This window comes from Dermatophagoides farinae, chromosome 4, assembly GCF_024713945.1.
Source record: "Dermatophagoides farinae isolate YC_2012a chromosome 4, ASM2471394v1, whole genome shotgun sequence".
NCBI lineage: Eukaryota > Metazoa > Arthropoda > Arachnida > Sarcoptiformes > Pyroglyphidae > Dermatophagoides > Dermatophagoides farinae.
Window position 1 is genome coordinate 4,287,996 of NC_134680.1, and position 25,836 is coordinate 4,313,831.

At 30.1% G+C, this 25,836-nt stretch overlaps 7 protein-coding genes across 7 annotated transcripts; 4 read left to right on the plus strand and 3 right to left on the minus strand.

The window, feature by feature from the left end:
• Positions 1–1,725: 1,725 nt before the first annotated feature.
• LOC124491038 (guanine nucleotide-binding protein G(q) subunit alpha) lies at positions 1,726–12,489 on the plus strand. Its single transcript, XM_075730722.1, has 9 exons — positions 1,726–3,645; positions 3,712–5,474; positions 9,668–9,852; positions 9,920–10,074; positions 10,135–10,263; positions 10,339–10,468; positions 10,541–10,694; positions 10,762–10,869; positions 10,941–12,489. Exons 2-9 carry the CDS (start codon positions 5,357–5,359, stop codon positions 11,021–11,023), a joined length of 1,062 nt encoding a protein of 353 aa, XP_075586837.1. The 5' UTR covers positions 1,726–3,645; positions 3,712–5,356; the 3' UTR covers positions 11,024–12,489.
• Positions 12,490–13,778: 1,289 nt separating this feature from the next.
• Positions 13,779–15,478, plus strand: LOC124491039 (WD repeat-containing protein SL1-17). The gene is made up of 5 exons (XM_047053632.2): positions 13,779–14,056; positions 14,112–14,248; positions 14,319–14,649; positions 14,707–14,987; positions 15,087–15,478. Exons 1-5 carry the CDS (start codon positions 14,054–14,056, stop codon positions 15,250–15,252), a joined length of 918 nt encoding a protein of 305 aa, XP_046909588.1. The 5' UTR covers positions 13,779–14,053; the 3' UTR covers positions 15,253–15,478.
• On the minus strand, positions 15,260–17,384 carry Hdc (histidine decarboxylase). The gene is made up of 2 exons (XM_047053629.2): positions 15,465–17,384; positions 15,260–15,387 (listed from the first exon to the last, which is right to left on the minus strand). The coding sequence occupies exons 1-2, from the start codon at positions 17,290–17,292 to the stop codon at positions 15,314–15,316; spliced, it is 1,902 nt and encodes a 633-aa protein (XP_046909585.1). The 5' UTR covers positions 17,293–17,384; the 3' UTR covers positions 15,260–15,313.
• A 171-nt stretch (positions 17,385–17,555) lies between these two features.
• Positions 17,556–19,695, minus strand: AIF (Apoptosis inducing factor). Its single transcript, XM_047053630.2, has 2 exons — positions 18,446–19,695; positions 17,556–18,377 (listed from the first exon to the last, which is right to left on the minus strand). The coding sequence occupies exons 1-2, from the start codon at positions 19,506–19,508 to the stop codon at positions 17,668–17,670; spliced, it is 1,773 nt and encodes a 590-aa protein (XP_046909586.2). The 5' UTR covers positions 19,509–19,695; the 3' UTR covers positions 17,556–17,667.
• A 139-nt stretch (positions 19,696–19,834) lies between these two features.
• Positions 19,835–21,561, plus strand: hgo (homogentisate 1,2-dioxygenase). Its single transcript, XM_047053563.2, has 2 exons — positions 19,835–20,089; positions 20,145–21,561. Exons 1-2 carry the CDS (start codon positions 20,069–20,071, stop codon positions 21,435–21,437), a joined length of 1,314 nt encoding a protein of 437 aa, XP_046909519.2. The 5' UTR covers positions 19,835–20,068; the 3' UTR covers positions 21,438–21,561.
• LOC142597502 (uncharacterized) lies at positions 21,439–21,883 on the minus strand. Its single transcript, XM_075730723.1, has one exon. The coding sequence runs from the start codon at positions 21,784–21,786 to the stop codon at positions 21,559–21,561; it is 228 nt and encodes a 75-aa protein (XP_075586838.1). The 5' UTR covers positions 21,787–21,883; the 3' UTR covers positions 21,439–21,558.
• A 47-nt stretch (positions 21,884–21,930) lies between these two features.
• LOC124491093 (E3 ubiquitin-protein ligase AMFR) lies at positions 21,931–25,316 on the plus strand. Its single transcript, XM_047053705.2, has 3 exons — positions 21,931–23,633; positions 23,709–24,451; positions 24,507–25,316. The coding sequence occupies exons 1-3, from the start codon at positions 22,449–22,451 to the stop codon at positions 24,607–24,609; spliced, it is 2,031 nt and encodes a 676-aa protein (XP_046909661.2). The 5' UTR covers positions 21,931–22,448; the 3' UTR covers positions 24,610–25,316.
• Positions 25,317–25,836: the final 520 nt, after the last annotated feature.

The window sequence follows — 25,836 nt, forward strand, 5'->3', positions numbered from 1 at the left end:
GAAAAATTTGTACGAATATTGAGAGCAACATCGGTCATTGGGTCAGGCATCCATACACGCATACACAGTGGAAATAAAAAGAATAAATATATTCTTGTTGCACATGATGATGATGATGAAATAACGTGTGTGTCTACCATACACAGATATCGTATTCGTACAAATTCGTTATTACCGATCCAAAAAAGAACAGAAATTATAAATGTGTTATATAGGAAATCGATATATATATGCCATGATGTGATGATGGTTGGATCAATCGACTAATGATGATGATAGTGGTAGCGGTAGTAGCGATGGTAGTGGTAAGAATTTTTTTTTGTATCTTGGGTTGGGTATTGTTGTTATATTAGAAAAAAAAATGAGAGATGCCAGATGGATCCCTGGAAGTCGTGTCTATCAATGTGTATCATTTATTGTGGCTGCCACACCCAAAATTACACACATTCACACACAGATGTGTGGAGTTGGTTTTTGGGGGAAAAGAATCTAAATCCAAACCTTTAACACTCACATCACACACCTTCGGTTTTTTTGCCGATTTTTTTCGTTTGGTTTTCATCTCATAAAAATATTCTAGGGTACAGTGCACTGTGTGTGTGTGTGTGTAATTGTTACAAATATTGTGTGATCCAGATGGCGTAATTCCATGAGTGAATATTTGTTTTTTGTTTCTTGAAAATCAAAGATCGATAACGAATGATGATGATCGATTCTTGACCAGAATTCTGATTGGTTTCAATTCTCAACAACCCTCAACAAAAAAAATATATTCAGAACGCCCGCCCTTTTTGTTATGAAAAAAAATTCATTTCAATCAAATAAAAATTGAAATCGATAAAACAAAAAAAGGGGTTCCGATTTAGAATAATTTTTTTATTATTATTTTTGATCAAATAATTTTCACCACTCACACCTCTCCTCTCGCGTCATACATTGACTGTAACATCTTTTTTTTCATAAAATAAATATATGATGATCCATGAATCATTATCGAATCAAACTATTCAATCCAATTTTTGAATCACTTCTAAAAACGTAACGAAATCTATGTAAGGAGTATAGAATTGTCGGCATGAATTGCGGTAGTGATGGGGGCCAAAAAAAAAAATGCATAGTGGCATCCTTTGATGAGGATGTAATGTGATCGCATGATGGTGATGATGATGATGCTAGCTATAATACATACATATAATACATACATGCGTTTCATTATATTCTATCGATAATATTTGGTAGTAGTGGTATTAATAGATGAAAAAAGAGAATGGGATGTATCATTGTCATCATCAATCAGATTAAATCGAACATATAATATTCTGCATATTATTATTATGCATATAATACACAAAGCGGTACAAGTAACACACACACACACACACATTATTTATTTGAACCCAAAAAATATTCACTCAAAACATCATCTCGTTGTCGTCGTAACCAAAAAAATCTTTATACACACATTCTGGCCACAAGACTTTTCCTCGTTTGTTTTTTTGTTTTTTTTTATCAACGTCGTCCGTTCAAAAGAATTCTATTATTCTTGTGTGTGATGTATTAGCTACTACCATCACTACTACTACTAGCATTAGTATTTCCACTACTACCGGGAAGTAATCGATGCTTCTACTAATAGTTAGCACATACTGTTATTATTCTCGAAAGGAAAAAAATTATTTAGTAGTGGTAAATCTAAATGAGATTCTCTTTTCAATTTCATTTGGTTGTTGTTGTATGAACATCATCATTATCAACATCAAAAGCAGTAGCATCCATTCGTTTTTTTTAAATATAAAAAACAACAACAACAATTTTTTTTCTGGAAGCATTTATGGATGATGTGTAAAGAACCACACACACACACACACACACACACACATACCACAAATATTGTAAAATAAGAGAAATCCTATGAGAGAGAGAGAGAGAGAGAGAGAGACAGAAAAAAACGCTCCCTCTCTCTCAACTAACTCAACTCACTAATTTACTCACATCATACGGTTTTTTTTCTACTTTCTCTCTCATGTATTCTTTACCCAAAAAAAAAAGAAATAAAGAAAAAAATTATCCAAATGAAAAAAAAACAGCAGAAAAAAATTCTCAAACCGAAAAATAGATAAATAAATAAATATAATTTCCGACGAGTTCATTATCATTCGAATTTTGTTTTCCTATTTCTTTTTTATTGGTTTTGTTTTGTGTATCTTTTCATCCAAAAACAAAAAAAAAATATTCATAATTTTCTTCTACTATCCATGCTTAATTTTCTAATGTAAAATATTCTTGATGATTGAATATCAATGTGTGAATCAACTGGTCAATCAAGCAACGGAAACATAAAGGCAGAAGAAAAAAAAATTCAACGAGATTCAAAAAAAACATCATTTTCAAATCAAATCATCAATTTGATCAATCAACGTTTGTTATTCATAATTCAAAAAAAAATAAATAATAAATCAACAACAACAATCTCATCACATCATACAAAAAAAACACGTTTCAATTTCATCGATTGTTTTTTTAAAGTGATAACCGTCGAATCATCAATTTTTTTTTTTTGAAAAAAAAATTCTGGTCGATTTTTCTCACAGCAACAGCATTCTCTCTCTCACACACTTTTTGATCCATGAAATGAAAAATTGTTTCTTGTTTCAAAAAAATCAATCCTGGATGATAATGATGATGATAATGACAAGAATTTGAAGAGAAAAAAAAGAAAAAAAAATTTTATGAAAAAAAGTGACAGTGTGTGCGTGTGTGTGTGTGAGAGAGAGAGAGTGTGTGTGTGCGAAAAGCGAGTGTTGTTGTTGTTGTTGTTGTTGGGTGATGAGCAAATGTGTGTTGGGTGAGAGATAGTGGGTGTGTGTGTCTTTGTTTGTTTGTTTGGTGGGTGTGTGCGTAAATGAGGAAATATGTTTATACACACACACCATTGATGATTGAATGATGATGATGATGATGGATGATTTCCTTGTATATGTTTGTGGGTGGTGATGAAAAGGGTTTTCAACAAATGATTCGAATTTCAATTTGTTGTAGTCATCGCTAACATCGTCCAGCAGAATTTAATCGAATGTTTTTTTTTTTTGAAAAAAAGTGACCGAAATTTTTTTTTATTTTAATGTTTGACCTTTGAGGTCAAAAATCTGTATATTGTTTTTTTTTCGATTTCAATTTTCATCAACAACAATCAGTGGATGTATATTTTAAAAAGTTGAATATTGTTTAAAAAAAAAATAGTTGAAAACTGTTGCTGATTATGAGAAATGTTGTTTTTTTTTGTGAATTTTGTCATCAATCATCATCATTCTGATTAAATTTGATTCGTGATTGTATCAATTTATGCGATAAAAAAAAAACAAAAAACAATTCAAAAATTGATTTAAAATAATCATCATCATCATCATCATCAACAACAATCTATAATAAACCCTCTGCCATCTACTATAATTTAATGATGGATCTACAACACTGCCAATGATAATGACAACAATAAATGAAATAATAATAATAATTTTTTAATGAAAAACAACAACAACAACAACAACAAAATCAAAGAAAACATTTCCTTTAAAATAAAAAATATTCATCATCTGATCACATATATGATCATCATCATCAGTATAAATAATTTGAAGCCAAAAAGTTTGTATAATTGTTAATTTATTGTTTTTGCAAATTTAAACAAAAAATTTTTCAATTTGTCCACAGGTTCAATCTATCTGAAGAAGAAGAAGAAAAAAAAAATCACAGTATTGTAACATCATTGTCGCCATTATTTTTGGTATTGATTGATTCTTTTTTTATTTCATCGAAATAATTATCATCATTCATTCATTCAAAATTACTATTGATTCAACTCGTTCACTGCCTATATATATCTATTATTATTATCATCCAATTATTTAATCTCAAAAAAAAAATTAATTTAATCAACGGATAAAAATAATAATAATAATAATTACTGTTGCCATCGTTGAAGCAGAATTGATTTTTTTTTCTTCAATCCCTTCAATTTTGGGCCAATTTTCATCATCATAACACGAATTATCCAAAATTGAAGAAATCCAACAAGTTTTTTTTTCTGGTTTGATTGGTCCATTCATATTCAACATTATATATTCTATATATACGTATAAATTCGATATATCTTCGATTGTGGAGCTAAAAATAACCGGTTGAATATATATTATCCGAAAAAAGATATATTCTTTTGTTCTTATCTCTGTGCGTGTGTATGGATTAATTGATTGGATTTTTGGTTTCAAAAATCAGTGTGGGTGTTGTGTGTGTATTTTCTTGTATCTTATTCAATTGCTTCCTCCCTTCTATATATATACATATTATATTCGATTACAACCAACCAAACACCCACACTCATTGGTCATCATTCTGTTTTATGAAAAGAATTTTGTGCAATTTTTTTTCGATTTCAATTTTTTGTGATTAAAAAGAAGAAAGAAGAAAAATTCATCATCATCACACACATGTTGCAATTAAAATAATTCAAACAAAAAAAAATTAATTTGAAAATTAATCAACCGACCTATCAATATCAGTAAAGTTTTCATTATTCTCTTCATCACACACACTCCAATAACGACGACCATTTTCCCGTCCAGAACAATAGCAAAAATAGAAAAATTTTTGCCAGAAAAAAAAGAATTGTAGAATCTTCTTAGGTGCCAACAAAAAAACCATATAGCCACATAACCATAACAACAACAGACGACGACTATTTCATTCATTCAATCAAAGTGAAATCCGAAATAAAATATTTTTTTCGACAATAATAACAACAACAAATATATCATATATATGATTCAACTCATCATTGGAGAAGAGAAAAAAAATCATTTGTTTTATCATTGATTTAAATTTTTTAAAATATTAGGAAAAATTCAATTATTCGCATTGAAACAACAACAACAGCAACAAAAATCATACAACGAAAACAGCGACAACAACCTACGACTACTACTTTACTAGCCATCCGAAATTCTTTTCATTTTTTTTTTTTTTGTAAACAACAAAAAATCTTTTGAATATATTGTTATTATACACCTTTTTTTAGACATAATCAACCAATCAACAAAACAAAACAAAACATTGGCATTGAATCTTGCATCATTTATATATCATTGATCGATAATCCAAGATTATTTTTTTTCTTTTTTTTCAAATTTCTTCAATTATTTTTTTTTCTCATTCATTTTGGTTGTACAACCGTGTGTTCGTTTTTATGATTCTCGTCCGGCGTCTTAAAAAATAATAAGACGCGTCAGTGACGAGTAATCATTAAAACAAACGATCCGAAAGGATATAAAAAAAAACCGCAACCACGGGTATTACAGTGATGGCGTGCTGTCTGAGCGAAGAGGCGAAAGAACAGAAAAGGATTAATCAAGAAATTGAACGTCAACTTCGCAAAGACAAGCGAGATGCTCGTCGTGAGCTCAAATTATTATTACTTGGTATGTTTTATTTTTTTTTGTTAGTTTTGATTTGATTTGTTTTTCTTTTTTTTTGATTCAAAAAAAATAAATAAGACTGAAAGACTTTTTTCGAGTTGGGGTGTGTGTGTGTGTGTGTGTGTGCGGTTGGTTGGTTTAGCATTAGCAATAGAACAAAAAAAAAACAAAAAAAAATTCCAAATTCTTTTCAATTTATTCACTCATTCATTCGGTTAGTTAGTCAGCCAGTTTTTCGATCTTTGTATATCGCCCATTTGCCCATTTATTAGTATTATTATTGATGGTTAAAGTTTTTTGGCGCCCACTACATCAATGACCTCAATTCCATACACACACACACAGAGAGAGAGAGAGAATGGTACACAGACTCAGAATCAAAAAAAAACGCAATGTTTATGTGTTTGTGTGTGGTTTATTGTAAATATTCTTTATTTGGGGGTTTCTTGGATTTTATTCGTTCTTTTTTTTGCTTAAAGTATTCGGGTCGATGTGTTTGTGCCATAGTTTAACTAGAAATATAGGAAAAAAAAATACAAAGAACGGCCTGAGTGTGGGGGCGAAAGAAAAGTGGCAGTACAATGTGTGTATAGGTCCCGATTTTTCTTATTCCCATTTTTTTTCCTATTTCAATGTGTGTTGTATGTGTTTTTTAAATGTATTTCTTTATGGCCAGAATCCCAGAATCCATGATGATGATGATGTGGATTCAGGATAGAAAATAATTTTTAATTTAAAAAAAAGGTGACTGAAGATGCTTTTCATAGTCTTTTTAGGGTTTTTTTCCTGGGAAAAAATTGTAATTAATTTATTGTTGTCCATTTTGACATTGATTTTGATGATAATGATGATGTGTGCTTTGTGTGTTTGATTTTTTTAGTGTCACATGTTTTGTCAATCAAATTAAATTAAATTAAATCATAAAACACGAACAAAAAAATTTTTCTTTTTCCCTGTCATTATTTGAAAAAAAATATCGAATGGTTATTGATTGATTGTTTTTTTTTCTCTCTGATCTTTGATCTTTCATCATTTAAATTGATTGATTGATCAATATAGAGATTTAGATATACAATTTTTGTTGCAGGCCCATTATCCGGGTATTTTTTTCACAGGATAAGTCTTCCCCTTTTCACATTATGTTGTAATGATAGAATTGTTGCTGGACCTAAGCTTGTCGTTGATGGTGATGATGTTGGATGCTAGAATTAGGTTAAATTTTCCTAATTTTTTTCTCTCTTTCTCTCGTACCTTTCATTGAAGTGAAGACAAAAGTTTTAAATTTTTCTATTTTAATTTTAATTTATACTTTATTCGAAATGATAAGATAAAAACTTTGTATTTTCATTTTGTTTTTTTTTCATTTTTTTTGTGTGTGTGTTTAAGACGAATGGTAGGTGTATTATGGAAGCAATGAAAAATAATTTCTCTTTTCTTATTTAGGTCATTGTGCGATTGTTTACCAAAAAAAAAACTACAATACAACCATCTGTCAATGATTCAAAATTAATAAAAAAATTTTTTTTTTTTTTTGAATAATCGACAAAAACATTATATAATCCTAGAAGAAAAAACTTGAAAACAGAAAAAAAATTCAAAATATTCAAATAAGAAAAATTATTATTAATAATTGATGAATTTGGTAGTGATGTTGGTGTGTGAAAATGATGGTAGTAGTCAAAAATAAAATTTTTTTTGTGATTTTTATAATGATTGTGTTGTTGTTACCTCGACAATGTCACGATCAATGTACAAATCGATGATGAGAATATTTCCATCATACATCCATTCATCTATCTAACTAGCTAACCATTCAGGTACAAATTATTATCCGCCTTCTATCATAGATTTTTTCAATGAAAAAAAGTAAAAGTGACAAAAAAGGTGTGTGTCTACAGTCTGTTTGTGTGTGTGTGTGTGTGTGTGACTAGATATTTTTTTCAATTATTTTCCATCCTGTTGTTGTTGTTGTTTGGATTTCAAGTTGAAAATGATGATAGTGGTTATTCATTTAACATTTAAATTTGTTTTTTTTTCGATAGAATAGTAATATTCAGGGTTTTTCCTCTTTTAATCTCTCTCTCGCTCTCGCTCTTACTCATTATCTCTTCCTCAAATGTTTTACTACGACATCAGTAATAAAAAAAACTTTTTTTTTGTCAATTCTTTCCAATTTTCAATTTGTCAATTGGTTTTTTATATCTGTTTGTTTTACTTGGGATATAGTTGGAGATATAGAGGTTAATAATAATTTTGAAGGATTCCTTTGATTTTTTTTTCTTCTTGCAATTTAGAGAAATATACATCATCAGATTAAAGTTTATCTTTTAACCGATTTACTTATTATCACATTTTTTCTTTTCTTTATCTTTGTTCCATTTTCCACAGTTGTGGCTGTTGGTAATTTTGATTGATTGATTGATATGTGTGTGAATTGAAATCGGTTTTTTGGTTTTATTTTTGTTTTCACCATATTTATACAAACCTTGAATATCAAACATCATACACATACAAATCGAGAGACAGGCATTATCTATCTATCTATGTATATATAGGTAAATATAATGAATCCTCATACATAAAGCACCTGTAGGATTTTTTTTGTGTGTTTTTCTTGTCCTGGGATACGCTGATGACGACTATTTTTGTTGGTACATTTTTTTTGTTGTTGTCTACATTTATAATGTATATATTGGAATTGACATTTTCAAACAAAACAAAAAAAATGATTTATGATCTGCTTGTTATTTGGTTTTTATCGGTTGATTGTTGTCGTTAATCTCTGATAATTTTTTGTTTTTCATTTGAATGAAAAAAAACCTAATAAATTGACTTGTACATTCAAAAAACTTTGATTGATTTTTTTTGGCTTTACGATTTTTTAAGATTTTTATTTCATTTTGTTTTGCTTTTTTTTTGTTTTTGCGATTTTTCTATTGTCAATCATTTCGTTTTTTTTTTTCGTTGAAGAGAAAGTTTTAATTTGATCCATTCAATCCTGTCGATAATGTTGTTGATGATTGAATTTGTTTGGTATTTTTTTTTCGCTTTAAATTTCCTCCATAAACACGCGCAGGCCACACATTTATTTTGTTTTTTGTTTTATTAATCTCGACAAAATCTTTAAAGATTTAAATCTATTGTTAGGTTAGTGGAATAGATTTGTTTTGTGTTTATAGTAATATTTTTTTTTCTCTTTTTTTTCACTATTTTGATGTTTATTTCATTTTACATACAATTTTTTTCTCTGTTTCTGCGTGTGTGTTTGTGGAAATGAAATTAACAAAAAAAAAATTTAAAAACACCAGGAATCTCTTTATTTTTAATGGTGAAATATATAAAATAATGTTTATAAATGGGTAGTAGTATGTAGGAAATTTTTTTTTGTTGTTGTTGAAATAATTTTCAAATCTAAAAACTAGCTACACACACACACACCAGACACTTGTAGAGCTCGATTCTTTCTCTCTGTGTGTGTGTATGTGTATGTTGAATGTGAATCTATACGTTATACAATATATATACATATCTTTGATTGATTGATTGAATCTAATTAACAAATAGCTAAACTCAACAAGAAAATGTTGTTTAGTTAGTTGATTGTTGGATTTGTTGGGCTTGTGTGTATACTGTTGTAATGGTTGTGTTTTTTGGTTGGATTCTATATTCTGGATATTGATGTTTGTGTGTTGGCAGACATGCAGAAAACAAACATTCGTGATGAATTTGAAAAAAAAATTAAAAATTCTATATGATCAATATCATAGTAATTTATTTTTCAACCTAGTATGAGAATTTCAAAACACAAAAAAAATGAGAAAAATTCAGAAAGAAAAGATGCTTTTTTCCCTTTTGTCTCTCTCTATATATATTCAATAGATGTATAAATAAATCTTTGAATGTTTTGATAGATTGCCAAACAAAGGTGAAGAATAAAACTGGAAAGAACGAGTTAAAATGTTTCTCATTTGAATGGTTTCATGGGGGGGGGGCAGGAACGGTAAATGTGGAATTAACGAAAAAAAACTAGAAAGAGAGAGCGAGAAAGATGTACATTTATTTTTATCGTTTTTTTCGGATAGTGATTACTAATAATTTGGAACATTTATATGATCAACAAGTTTGTGTCGAATTGATTGATTGATTGGATTTTTGTTTTTTTTCTTCTTAATTATCTTATTATCCACAAAACATAGGTACCGGAGAATCCGGTAAAAGCACATTCATCAAACAGATGCGTATCATACATGGATCAGGATATTCGGATGAAGATAAAAAAGGTTTTATTAAATTGGTCTTTCAGAACATATTTATGGCCATGCAAAGTATGATCAAAGCGATGGATATGCTCAAAATACCTTATAAAGATAGTAAAAATATTGTATGTTATTTTTTTTCTTGATAAAATGTGTGGTTATTAACAAAAATGTTTTATTTTCAAATTCAAGGAAAACGCCGATCTAGTACGTTCTGTTGATTATGAAACAGTGACCACATTTGATAGTCCATATGTTGAAGCAATCAAATGTTTATGGGCCGATACTGGTATACAAGAATGTTTTGATAGAAGAAGAGAATATCAGCTCACCGATTCTGCCAAATAGTAAGTGTGCTACTTTTGATTTTTTTTTTTTTGGATTGATTGATTTGTTTTTTTTCCTAGCTATTTGAGCGACATTGATCGAATTGCCGCACCAGATTATTTGCCTACTCAACAAGATATTCTGCGTGTCAGAGTGCCTACTACTGGCATCATAGAATACCCTTTTGATCTTGATTCGATTATATTCCGGTTTGTTTGAAATTGATATTTTTTTTTTTAATTACAATTAATCAATTAATTTGGTAAATACATGTTTATATATAGGATGGTCGATGTGGGTGGCCAGCGATCCGAAAGAAGAAAATGGATCCACTGTTTTGAAAATGTAACCTCAATTATTTTTTTAGTCGCCTTAAGTGAATATGATCAAATTTTATTCGAATCTGATAATGAGGTATGTATTTTTTTGGATTATTGTTTTTGTTTTTTTTCCTAAAATTTAATTCTGTTTTTTTCTCTTTATCAGAACCGAATGGAGGAATCGAAAGCATTGTTCAAGACCATAATAACATATCCATGGTTTCAGAACTCCTCCGTAATATTATTTCTAAATAAAAAAGATTTATTGGAAGAAAAAATTATGTATTCACATTTAGTTGATTACTTTCCCGAATATGATGGTAAAGTGTTTGATTTGATATTGATTCTCTAACACTAATTGATTAATTGATTTTAACAAATATATAGGTCCAAAAAAGGATCCATTACATGCCAGAGAATTTATATTAAAAATGTTTGTCGATCTCAATCCGGACAGTGAGAAAATAATTTATTCTCATTTTACCTGTGCAACAGGTATGTAAATTTTATTCATTTCATTGTATTATTAATATTTTTTCTCTCAATGATGATAATAATAATAATAGATACGGAAAATATTCGATTCGTTTTTGCTGCTGTGAAAGATACAATATTACAGTCAAATTTAAAAGAGTATAATTTGGTCTAACTAATTAAACTATAACAACGAGAACAATGACAACCGATAACAACAACCGAAAATCGACAACAACAACAACAACAACACATCTATGGACATTGATCACACACACACAAACAAACAAAAGTTATCTTTTTCACACGATATACACACACACACACACAAGACAAAACCAAACCAAAACAATTTGTTTTTCCTTTGTTAGAAAGTTGTCCTTTTTCTATGTTGTTTGTTTGTTTCTGTGTGTGTGTGAGTTAGAGAGAGAGAGAGAGAGACATCTTTGGTTTATGTGTATGTATATGGTGCTGCAATTTTTTTTCATTCTAATTACCGGTTATTAAGTGAAAGAAGATGAAGAAGAATATAGTGATGATGATGGAAAATGAAATTTTTTTTTCATGTTGTTGAAATATGTTTATAAGTGACTGTGTGTATGTGTATGTATTATATATGTAATACAGAAATATTCAAATTTTGGCCAAAACAAAAACCATCCATCACCATCATTATCATCAACGACGTCAACATCAGCAATCGAATCTATCGAATTCGGATCGATTTTATACATAGGAATTATATTATTATTATAAAATTTAAAAATTAAATTATTTGCATACAGACACATACACACACACACACCAATCACAGCAGCAGGAACGAATGAAAAAAAAGTAATTGAACAAAAAATTCTTTCCAGCAAAAAAACCTGTGTGTATGTGTGTGTGGGTGGGTGGAAAACCAGAATGAAACAAAAAAAAGAAAATTTCTTTCGATGGTTTTTTTTTGATACAAACAAAAATTTTTTTTATTATTATTATTAATTACTACTACTACAACATTATATACAAAAAAAAATCGACATTATTCCCCCAAAGAAGAGAAGATGAAAAAGAAAACTAAAAAAAAACCTGATCATAATTTCACAATTCATGAATCATCCACGATTCTTCTATCCATCACATCATTACATCATCATCGCCATCATCATCATCATCCGTGACAACTACATTCTTCGCAACCACCACTAACAACAATAACAACACATTTCACAACCATCCATTTTCTCATTTATGATTCAATTCATTTCGATTTTTTTTCTTCTTCTTCTCTCATTCTTTACATTTAATAAATTTTCATTCATTCATCATCATTGTACAAATTGTCGAAATGTTTTTTTTTTTGTGGGTGGAATGAAAAAACAACACACACACACACATACACGAATCATTGAACCAAATCCAACCAACAAAAAAAAAAGAAATTATTTCATTTTATCAAGATAAAATATGAGAGAAAAAAAAACACTTTTGAATTCTGTTCATGCAACAAGTGTACGACCACAACAACAACAACAACAAAATACATACATGCATACATGAATCTGCAGAATTTTTCTTGTAGTTTTTATTGTGAAAAACAATTTTTTTTTGTTTGTTTCGTTTTCGTCGTTGACAATATTTAAATTAGCCCGAAAATATTTGGAATATTCTTCATCATCATTACATTATCATTTTTTTTCCAATCCATATATATTATACAGGTAGATGAATGAAAATTAGTGAAATATAAAAAAAAACAAACAAACACCAATGTAATACTGATAACTCTGTTCAACAAAAAAAAAATCTATTGGAAGTAGTCAACAATATACATATAGATGATGAACATCTTTTTTTTAGCATCTTTTCTTCAGCACACACACACACACCTGACGGGCAAAGACAGAATCTGTTAGCCGAATTTTTTTCCCGTTATTTTGCGAAAAAAAATCAGCGATATAATTATTAATAATGAAAATCAAAAAATTGAAAAACAAAACAGATTAATGATGATGATTCTTGTTGTTTTTGTTTTTTTTTCTGGATTATTCATTTTCCTGCAATCACATGATACAAACACAATAATAAGCCAACAACAACAACAATGCCATCACACCTACGCAATATATATATTAATTAATTATAAGAATTTTTATTCACCAAAAACAATACAAAACAAAACAAAACATTGTCATTTATTTTTTATTCGTTTTCTCCGGTTTTTTCCTGTTATCTCATCGTCATTTTTGGTTGTTGTCATCTATATTTTTTTTTGTGTTTTGTTCTTGTTCATCATCGTGACCACCACCTACATCATCATCACACACACACACACATACACCCACTGATCATTCAAAATTTGTTTGTTTGTTTTCATTTTTTTTTTTGTTTTGTTCGTTCGTTCAATTTTTCTAATTTTTTTTATCGTTCGTTTCAATGACCCATCATCATCTGACCAACGGATTATTGTTGTTGTTGTTTGTAAATTGTTTTGAAATCAAAAAAAAACGAAAAAAATCGAGAAAAACAAGAATTTTTTTTCGAAAAATTAAATCATTCAAATGTGACATACAAGCCCACACATACATACAATTTTGAAAACAAAAACAAACAAAAATAAAAACACCGGACAGGATTATGTATTTTTTTCGCTGATTTATTCATTCATTTGTTTCACATCGATGGAGTGATTGATTGATTCGAATCAATCGTTTATGATTTGCCCAAATTATTTTGACAAATTGATGATACACACACACACACACAAATGATACAGCCAACAAACGCCCATACACACCCGAAAACATAAAAAATCGTCTCTCTTTCTTTCTCTTGAATCTTGTTCCATATATACATTATATTCTTGCTATTTATATATATACTATACATATTGATTATATGATGAATTGATGAAATATATAAATATTCGATACAAAAAAAGAGACAATTTTTCATTATTTTAATTCTCATGATTTGTTTGTCTGTCTGTTTGTTTGTTGAGCAATTTTTTCTAAAACAATTTTTCAAATTTTTTTTTCGTTTGAATTTTTCCTTTTCATACATAACGACATCTATGGAAATTTCGTGGAATATGTCACAGAATCATCACGTGATCAAATGTTTGCATGCATTTTGCGGTTCATGAGCAAATTGATAATTTTTGAAATTTCCATTTTGGGATTATATTGATTTATTGATTGATTGATCATCATTTTGAATAATGGTAACTATTTCAAATTTGTTGAAAGAATTTTTATTCAAAATTTTTTCTTATTTAGGTATTCAAATTGATTTATACACATGAGAATGCTCATGATGATTCAATTTGGTCAATATCATGGGGTAAAAGTGAAACAGATAATGTTGAACATATTGTTACTGGCAGCCTTGATGATACTGTAAAAGCATGGAAAATGTAATTTTATCAAATAATTTGATTGTAATTTTCAAAAATTTCAATTAATCAATCCATCAATTGTTTACAGTGATCAAGATGATAATATGGATTTACAATATATATTCGAAGGCCATTCATTGGGTGTTGTATCGGTGGATATCAATCATAATGGAACGATTGCTGCATCCAATTCATTGGATAGTATTATACGTTTATATAATCTTGATTCGGGTGATCAAATTTTAAGTATTGATGCTGGTCCAGTCAATGCATGGACAGTGGTATTTGCACCAAATTCTGAATTTCTAGCCACATGTACACAATCGGGTAAAATTGTTCTGTATAATACGACAACGGGTGAAAAATATAATAATAAAGAATTGGATTCCACCGGAAAATTTACCATGTGTATTGCCATTGTAAGTATATTTGTTTATTTACCTTGATGTATCTCACCATTTTCATCTGTGTTATAGCGAAAAGATTCGAAACAGATTGCCGGTGGTGCTATCGATGGTATGATAAAATTATATGATGTTGAAACGGGTAAAATAATGACCACATTAGAAGGTCATGCAATGCCCATACGTTCATTAGCATTTTCACCCGATGGTAAATATCTAATATCCGGTTCGGATGATTGTCACGTGAAAGTGTATGAAGTGAAAACTGGCGAATTATTGGCCACACTTTCTGGTCATGGTTCAGCCATTCTAAATGTTGCCTTTTCACCCGATAACAAACATTTTGCATCAAGGTAATTTATTTTTTTATTTTGAAATTTAATTTTAATTATAATTAATAATTTAACATTTTTTCATGATTTAATTAAATACCTATATATTATGATTATTAGTTCATCGGATAAAACGGTAAAAATCTGGGATATAGATACTAAACAATGTTTGCATACATTGGAACAACATAAAGATCAAGTTTGGGGAATTAAATTCAATCCTAATGGTACTAGATTAGCATCGGTTTCCGAAGATAAATCCATCTGTATCTATAGTTGTGCATGATAAATGAATAGAAAATTCGATAATTCCAATTCCAACGTCATTTTACCATCATCATCATCTATCAAATTCGATTTAATTCATCTTGACTTTTGCTCATCTCATCCGGTTCATTTTGATTTTCCTGTATTGAATCGGCTAAATATTATTTATTGATTTAAAAAAAACATTTAATCATTTAAAAATTTGATTCATTAATGAAAAATAAAACAAACCTGATGAAACAGAATGTGTTTTAATTTTTGTTTCCATATTTAAACGATTTATATTCTGTTTATCAACCGTTGCTATAATCGAATCGATAAGATCGATACGTGAATCAAGACTATGTTGTTTATCGGTCAACATTAAACCCTTTATACGACGTCGTAATGCTGGTCCTGATTGCTGATTTCTATTTGAATCATGCATATGTTTAAAATGTTTTACATAATCATTGGCCATATCTTGATTATCGAAAATGGCCATAAAACTAGCGTTAATAATTTTTGGTGTACGTGGACAATTTGATAGTAATAAACTAGTACCGAACGCTGGTGATTTCTTTTTAATCTGTCCCAATGGCACACGTATAGAAGTGCCAATGTATCCCGTATGTTCGGGTGCAAATGATTTCAATACAATTGTTGCCATCTCTTTAATGAGATACCAATCACGTTGTATGTCAGATAATTCGGTAGCGTTCGATGTTACCGTAAAGCGGATGACATATGTACCTTTCAATGATGCCGGTACACAATGTAATTTGCCGCTAGAATTTAATTTTTTCAATAACATTTCCGTCAATTGATTATGACCTTTCAAACGGAATACGACCATACCAAGATGACGTTTGGCTGGAATTTCAAATCTTTGATCCATTTTGATTAGCTCTTCGAATGCCATCGCTAGACGAACACCTTTACGGACGTGATTCTGTAATCCTTTCACGCCATAATTACGTATAACAAACCATAATTTTAATGCACGAAATCGTTTACTTAACGGGATTTGCCAATGCATAAAATCTACAGCTAGACCAGTGTTTTCATGTTTCAAATATAAAGGATCAACATTAAATGTTCGATGTAATGATCCACTATTTTTCACCCACATTGCCGTACAATCAAAATGAACCATCATCCATTTTGATGGATTGAATGCAATACTTTGTGTCATTTCGATACCGATCATCCATGTACGAAATTCGGGACAAATGAATGCTGTACCAGCATATGCTGCATCCACATGTATCCATATGTTTTCTTCATTTGCAATTGGGCCTAATTCTTTAAGATTATCGAATGCACAAGCACCGGTTGTACCAAGTGTAGCACATAGAAAAAATGGGATTAAACCATCTTCTTTATCATGACGGATTGTATCGATTAATTTATCACCACGTAATGAACAATCATCATCCGTTTCGATAAAATGCATTTTAACCAAACCTATAAGACCGGCTTTTTCCACTGACGAATGTGCCTGATCAGAACAATAGGCAACTAAACGGCTATTAATGTATGCATCATCCAATGAATCATCATCGAATTCTTCTTTAATTCGCCGAATCATTTCGGTACGAGCTGCTAATAATGCAACGAATGTTGCTTCCGATGCTGTTGTCTGTATTACACCACCACCGTTACCATTTGATTGGCTATGTAGAAATTCATCGGGTAAACCAATCATTTGTCCAAGCCAATCCATGACGATAATTTCCAATTCCGTACAAGCTGGACATGAAGCCCATGTAAAACCTAATGCATTGATAGCATTGGCCAACATATCGCCCAATAATGAAGCCGGACAATTAAGAGCGGGAAAATATGCATGCATATATGGTGATTGCCAATGAGTGATACCGGGCATAATGATACGTTCAACATCACTGAAAATATCGTTCCAATTTTCGCCATCAATCGGTGCCGAATCGGGTAGTAAATTTTTCATATAACCAGGTTTTACATCGGGAAACACACGCCGTGTACGTATGGTCATCAAATAATTGGCAATATAATCAACCAATTCTTTGCCATGTTTACGAAAATCTTCCCAATTCATATCGCCAATCACTTATCAGTGCGATTATTAACGATCCAAACACCTTCTTCAGACGATGATCACAAACCAAATGAAATGCCAAAATAAAAATAATCCATTTCTCACCATCACCACTGGATCTTATTGCATTTTTTCGAAGGAAATCCATTGGGATTTATTCATTTTCGAGCAGAGAATCATTCATTTTTCGAGAATTAAATGAAAATTCAATTATCTACACACGATACATTAATTAATATTGACACATAAACATTATATATCAATTTTGGGTTCAATTTTTTTTCTTTCATTCAAATTTTTTTTTAAATCAATTACAATTTAACATGGTTGCGTCATTTCACAACAACAAAAGCAAAAATCATTAATTCATTTACATTATTTAGAATTTTCATCGACATCCATTGCTGATAATGATGATGATGTTAATGATGGATAAAGAGCAAATAATCGTGCCACATCATTTAGATCTTTCGCTTTCATACCATCATACAATACTCTACGTGCTATATGCATATTATCTACATCGAATATATTCCATAATATAATACCAACGATGGTTTTATCTTTCAAATAGAATAATACACCTCTTTCATGTTTATATTGTTCATCATCATTTGGATCAGATTTGGCAAACATTGCAAATGTTGGTAATTTTGAATCAATCATACCGATCGCTTCGAAACCAATATCAGCACCTAAATCTGACCAAAATCTTGCATTATGTGAATATGGTTTTCCTGGTTTACCACCATTGCTTGCATTATCACCGGCTAATCGCCCCGTATAAATGGCATTATCATGATGACAATCTCTTCGACGACCATGTTTTTTATCATAAAAACTAACCACATCACCGGCCGCCCAAATATTTGATTGTATTTGTAGTTCAGAATTGGCTATCAAACCACCATTGATTGGATCGATTTCGAATCCGGCTGATTTAGCAATATCGATGTTTGGTTCTGAACCAATATCAACAATACAAATATCTGTATTCAATGTCTGGCCATTAGTTAGTTTCAGTGATAGCTGATCTTTATCCATTTTGACATCATCAATTCGAACATTCGATATAACATTCACATCTAATTGTTAATAATTAAGAATGAAATTAATTAAAAATGAACAGAAAAAAACTTTAGAAATTCAATACTTTCATCTTTAATTCGATCTGTACACCAATGGCTTAGATAGACAGGTAACACTTCATTCAATACACCATCCTGTTCGAATATATGATTAATTTGGACATTTGATTTTAATTTTTTTGCTCGTTCCGTTAATGAAAATGCTAATTCACTGGCAGTGAATCCATTACCAATAAGTGTTAACGACTTTATTTTCGGTAATAATTCATTTAATTGTTGATAATTTTCTGGATAACGATATAGAATTATTTTCTTTTCAATTTGTGGTTGTTGTTCACTAGCTTGTTCAAAACATTTCAAATTTTTCGGTTTTGTTCCTGTTGCTATGATACATTTATCATATTTAATTATTTGGCCATTATCAAGATATGCTTGTTGATTAGCTACATCTAAACGATTAATTTTATGGAATTTTACTACGGAAATACCACCATGTGATGCTGAATTGAATTCATTTAATGGTAAATAGAATTCTTCATGTTCAAAATAGATACTTCGTTCTTTACCATTATATTGTTTAAAACTTAATTTATCATCTAAACCGCTGAACCAAAGTTCCTTTGTCAATGGTGTACGTGTATATGGATAATGATTCTCTTCAGTTATGATCAGTACACGAGCTGTAGGATCATTACCACGAATTGTACGTGCGGCAGAAAATCCACTCGGCCCACCACCAATAATCAAATATGGTACTGTTTCAGGAAGATTTTCAATCAATTGTAGACTACTATCAATAGATGATTTATCGATATCTTTCTCTTGTTTCTGTGAAACATTTGTGTTATTCGTTAGTTTAGCATCTGTATTCGATTTTGAACGATACAACCACAGATATGATGGTACACCGATCACAAGTGAACCAGCGGCTATCCATTTAAATATCAAACTAGAATTAATATTCGAATGTTGTTGTGGTGGTGGTGGTGGTGATGGTGATGGTGTTGAGAATGTTCGCCCATGGGCATTAATTAATTGTCGATGTCGTGGATGATGATGATGATTGTAATGAATAATATTTCTATGAGCATTCGTCGTGATAAATTTCCAAGATTTTCGAAATAACATTATTTTTATTTGTTGAATATATCAATTAAAAAAATAATTTGCAATCAAACAAAAAAAAAACGAAAAAACAAGACAAGAGATACAATCACATGTGACAATTGCAAATCGATTTCGCCACCATCTATCGACAATCATTACGAATGAATGTCAAGGATGTGTGTATGTGAATTCGAAAAAGAAATTATCATCATCATCATTTATCATTATTATTATTATTTCTTGAAAACAAAAAATCAATCATGATTAAATGAAATTGATAAAGATTAAAAGATTCAAATGACATTCTTGGAGATATACCTTCGATGATGATTATGTTTTTCTTAAACATCGATGTAATAAATTTTTCTTCTCAAATTACTAATTCACTTTCTATAATTTCTTCAAGGACAATGTCAGATGATTATGATGTTTAGGAACAGGTTTTTTTTATCACCATTTCATCAATAATAACAACAACAGCAGAAAAATTCCTTTACTTTAGAATAAAAATTACATTTTATTTAATTGCCATCATTTTGATTTTGTTATTTTTTAGGCACAGCAGTAAAGAAAGAAAAAAAATGAGCTTTCTAAATTTGAAGGTTTGAATTGATATCTGACAATTGCATATTTTAATATCATTTGTTATCGGTTTAGTATAAATCGGGATTCGGTAATGAATTCCGTAGTGAAGATCCACGATGTCCCGGTTCATTACCTGAATTGCAGAATAATCCACAAGTTTGTCCATACAAACTTTATTCCGAACAATTATCTGGTTCAGCATTTACGGCACCACGTGAAACAAATAAACGTACATGGTTTTATCGTATCCGTCCTTCGGTACTTCATCAACCATTTCGTCCATATGAACAATCGAATGTACGATCCGATTGGAATAATGTGGCACAAACACCAAATCAATTACGATGGAAACCATTTCCGATACCAATGTCGGATAAAAATGTTGATTTTGTCGATGGACTGAACACCATTTGTGGTGGTGGAGATTCAAGTTCACGAAATGGTATGGCCGTACATGTTTACACTGCAAATGATTCGATGAAAAATCGTTGTTTCCATAATTCGGATGGTGATTTCCTTTTGGTTCCACAGCTTGGCACACTTTATATTCGAACAGAATTTGGTAAAATGACCGTTTCACCGAATGAAATCTGTGTCATTCAACAGGGTATGAAATTTTCGGTAGACATAACCGAACCAAGTCGTGGTTATGTATTAGAAGTGTTTGATGGTCATTTCATTCTGCCTAATCTTGGTCCAATTGGTGCCAATGGCTTGGCTAATCCAAGACATTTTTTGACACCAGTTGCTTATTATGAGGATAAAGATCATATCAAATTTGAGGTTATCAACAAATATTGTGGCAATCTTTTCGTGGCACAAATGGAACATAACCCATTTGATGTTGTTGCTTGGTACGGTAATTATGTACCGTATAAATATGACCTATCCAAATTTATGGTCATCAATACGGTTTCATATGATCATGCTGATCCATCGATTTTCACTGTTCTGACATGTCCATCAACAAAACCGGGTGTTGCCATAGCTGATTTTGTTATATTTCCACCACGATGGTCTGTGGCAACCGATACTTTTCGGCCACCATATTATCACCGTAATTGTATGAGTGAATTTATGGGTTTAATCCATGGTTCATATGAAGCTAAAGAGGAAGGATTTCGTGCCGGTGGTGCTAGCCTTCATTCAATGATGACGCCGCATGGTCCGGATAATGATTGTTTCATCAAAGCTACCCAAGATAAATTGGAACCAACACGTGTAGCTGATGGTACAATGGCATTCATGTTTGAAAGTTCATTACAATTACGGCTAACCGATTGGGCATTGAATTTTGGAAGATTGGATGAAGATTATTATAAATGTTGGTCTGGACTTCAAAAACATTTTGATGGTCAAAAATGAATCAATTACAAAATCATTTTATTCAAGCAATATTTTCCAACAACAAAAAAAAACGATTTAAATCTTTGACTAACCCAAAATTACAATTACAATAATAAATTGAAATAAATTTAATCATTAATCATTTGTTGTTCGATTCATTCATTGATTGTTCAATAATCAATAATTCTTCAAATTCTTCTTGCCGTTTTCGCATAATTTCATCATTAACAGTGAATGGTTTGATTTTTTTACGCCATTCATAAAGTATTGGAGCATAGAAACTTGGATGATTGAATATAATGAATGATGATAATGGTAATGTTATGTAGATACCAATTTTTGTCACCTCTAAAATCCAATGTCCCATGATTTTAAGATTTTAAATTTTGATTTTCATAAAAAGGATCAATTCAATGATGATAATCATAAGATGTTTATATGAAAATATTTTTTTCGGGTGACTATTCCAGTAGATATAGTCGAATAAGGGTATTTTATGTGTGCTTGTGTTTGTGTGATGCGTTGATTTGTGTGTTGTATATGTGCATGTATTCATCATTATGCGTACGTAACTTTTGTCCTTTTCAATACAGTATAATAAAAAAAACAACAAAAAAAAATTTATCAACGAAATAATGTCAAAGATTATTTTTTTTTGATGAAATGAAATGAATTAATTTTTTTCTTTCTTCTTTGTCATCATCACCATGTTTACCAGAGAAAAAATTTTTCATTTTTATACATTGTGACCATGACTCAATATAATCACCAACATAATCATTGGAAAACATTCGATCGAATAATATATTGAAGTGATGTGAATCGATAAAGAATTTGTGATCGATTGTTTGTTTGTTTTTGAATCGACCTTTTGAAAAAAACCAAATCAATTATATCGAATTCAAATTGAATTTTAATTTTATTTTTTCATCATTGAAACAAAAAAAAACAATTATTGTTATTGGAAAGAAATAATTTGACTATCATCATCATCATCATCATTATCATCATCGACAAAAAAATTTCAAAATGCCAAATTTTTTGGACGCACCGGAAATATTACCATTGCCTAGTTTGCAAACATATGCAAGCATAAGTTTTTTATTACTTAGCTGTGCCATTTATTATGCATTTCAAGTGTCCTCCGAACCGGATTGGAAATTAAATGAATTTTTATTCATACAATCAGCTGTTGATAATAATAATAATAGTAATAATACTCATCATCATACGGATTCAAATGTTGTTAATGGTAATATTATCGTATCGAATACAACAACAACAAATATTATAATAACCAATGATGGTATTAAAGATCATCTTAATCAGAATAATGGAACGATCGAATTATCATATGGTACAACAGCAAATAATTATACATTACGTAATGCATTCATTGAATCATTATTTCGATATCCAAATGATTCAATTACATTGAATGAATTATTAAAGAATCAACGTTTTGTTACATTATTGAATGTAACATATATTATGATACATGAACCACTTTGCGTATGGACATTGATCAATATGAGCTATTGTTTATTGATATTATTCGGAAAATTAATACAAAAATTAGTATTTGGTGATCTTCGTGCATCCGAGCAGCAATTATTACGGGATAAATTTTGGAATTTTTTACTTTATAAATTCATATTCGTATTTAGCGTTATCAATGTACAATATATGGATGAATTAATATTATGGTGTGCATGGTTTTCCGTACTTGGTTTCATGTTTTTATTGACAAATCTTTGTAAAGAACGTTATAGTTTTCTAGCCAATACACCAACAATTTCAAGATTTGAACATATAAAATTACTTACATTACTTGTGTCGATATTGATGTCAACATTACCATTATTCATTATTGGTGTTATTGTCGGTAATCACACAAGTTTAAGTATCGGCGCATTTCTCATCTGTGAAGTATCGATAATTTCATTACGTTCATTGCAATGTCTTATATTGTATATCATACATTTATGCGATTTACGGCGTGATTCAATATGGGAAAAACGTACGGCAATCATCTATTATATAGAGCTTATATTTGATCTATCCGTACTGTCAATCGATTTTTGTCATCATATCCATATGCTTTCATCCGGTAATATCATTTTATCCGTATCAAGTGTTGTCATATTGATACAATTACGTTCAATATTTACCGATATTATTCGTCGTTTAAAAAAACATCGTAATTATCTCCAGGTAATGAACATTTTTCATATAATTTTATCCATGATTACTGATTTTTTTTTATTTTTTTTCGTTTCTGTTAAATAGGTTTTGAATTTGATGGAAGAGAATTTCCCAACAGCCACACGTGATGAATTAACCGATGAGAATAATGATTGCGCAATATGTTGGGATCGTATGGAGAATGCAAGGCGATTACCTTGTGGCCATTTTTTTCATACTGCTTGTCTTAGATCATGGCTGGAACAGGATACAAGTTGTCCAACATGTCGCCATTCATTACGACAACGTGATCAAAATCGATCATCTTCAACAGCTATTGATGGTCGTTCGGGTGGTACTATGGCTGGCGTTGGTGTTGGTGGTAATGTTCAAAATATAGCTGGAGGTACCGGTTTTGAAGATTTAGCAAACATCGCCAATCTTGCCGGCCTTCGTCCTGGTAATACACGATTCTTTCATTTTGATGGTTCACGTTATGCAACATGGTTACCATCATTTTCGGTGGAAGTTACCAGGCCAAACATAATGGATATAAATATCAATGCATCAGTTACACGAAATGAACAAGCATTTCCAGATTATTTGCAACAACCACAGCAACAGATTGATTATATGGGACAACAAGTGTTGGAATGGTTTCCTCAATTTTCTCTTACATCAATATTGGATGATCTTCGTAATACTCGATCAGTTGAGCTTACTATTGAAAATATTCTTGATGGAAGATTAAGGCCGATCACATCAACAACAAATACTACTAATAATTTGTCATCAACGGCACAATTAAATTCACAAATGAATCAAAATAATAATCTAGAAAATAATATGTAAGTGTTTTGATAACCTCAATTGAATATATCTAATTATTTTAAATTATTACAGTTTATCTGAAAATCGACAAAATGTAGAAGAATCGGAATCGGATGATGATGATGATGATGATTTGATTGAAATAATCAATAATGATGGTGATAATAATAATTAGCTCAACAAAACAGCATCATCATAGAATTTATGAAGAAAAAATAACAATCAATAATAGGATAAATGATGATAGATCTGATCTTGTCTATCTAATATGTGAATTATTAATGATCTAATATGCTTTTTCTCTTCTGAATCATCCCAAATCAAGACCGAAGATTTTTGTTTTTTCTTTTATTTTTTTTGTTTCTCGTTCTTTAATCATCGTCGTCTAAAATGTCGAAACAAACCACTATTAATTTGTTGATTTTCTTAACGGTTTATTTTTTCATCACTTTCTCTCTGTCTCTCAATATTTTATCGACACTTAAACAAACAAACAAACGGTCGATTTTATCCCATTCATCCTATTGATTCGATTAGATCGAAAAAAAAACCAATTCATTAAGTTTGTTCACAACAACACCACCGCCTATCACATATATCTGTGCAAATTTTCACCAAAAAAAATTTTCTTTTCACCAACAATGATAATGATAAGGATGGATGGTGGTCAGATTTGTTTTTATTTTTTTTTTCATTTCTTTTTCAAATGAACGAAATCAAAAAAAAAAAAAAACCAAAAACAAAAACAAATCAATTGCAATTGGAATCTTCTTTTTCATAATTTTTTAAATAGAAAATATTCTTTATCACATTTGTAAATATATTGATCTATATATTTTATTTGATATATAATTCACTAAATAAATGTATGGTTGATATTTACATTGAATTTTTTAATTTTTCTTTTACGAAATAATTGATTGTGTTGTGTGTATAATTTTTCCATAAATTGAATTCGAATTTCGAATTATATGTGAATCAATCCATTCACCAACAACAGATGGCGTTATCGTTGTCGTCGATTGAATTTTCATTTGCATTTCAAGAATTTTGTTCTCGTGATGTTGAATGATGATGTTGATGATGTGTGATGTTTACGACAAATCAAATCAATAATAATAATAATAATCTCACATTGACCATTTATGTAATGTGTATGTGTGTATGTGAATTTTTCATCATCATCATCATTCGATTAAATCGGCCATCAAATGTCATACACACACATACACACAGTGACTATGTCATCATCATCATCATCATCATAATTATTATCACTTGAAAGGATACACAGAAGCCATTATCATAATGATCATCATAAAATCATAGCTACCACATGTATAAAAAAAAAATTACAAATGACATGATCACACACACATATACACACGCATTATAGTTAATT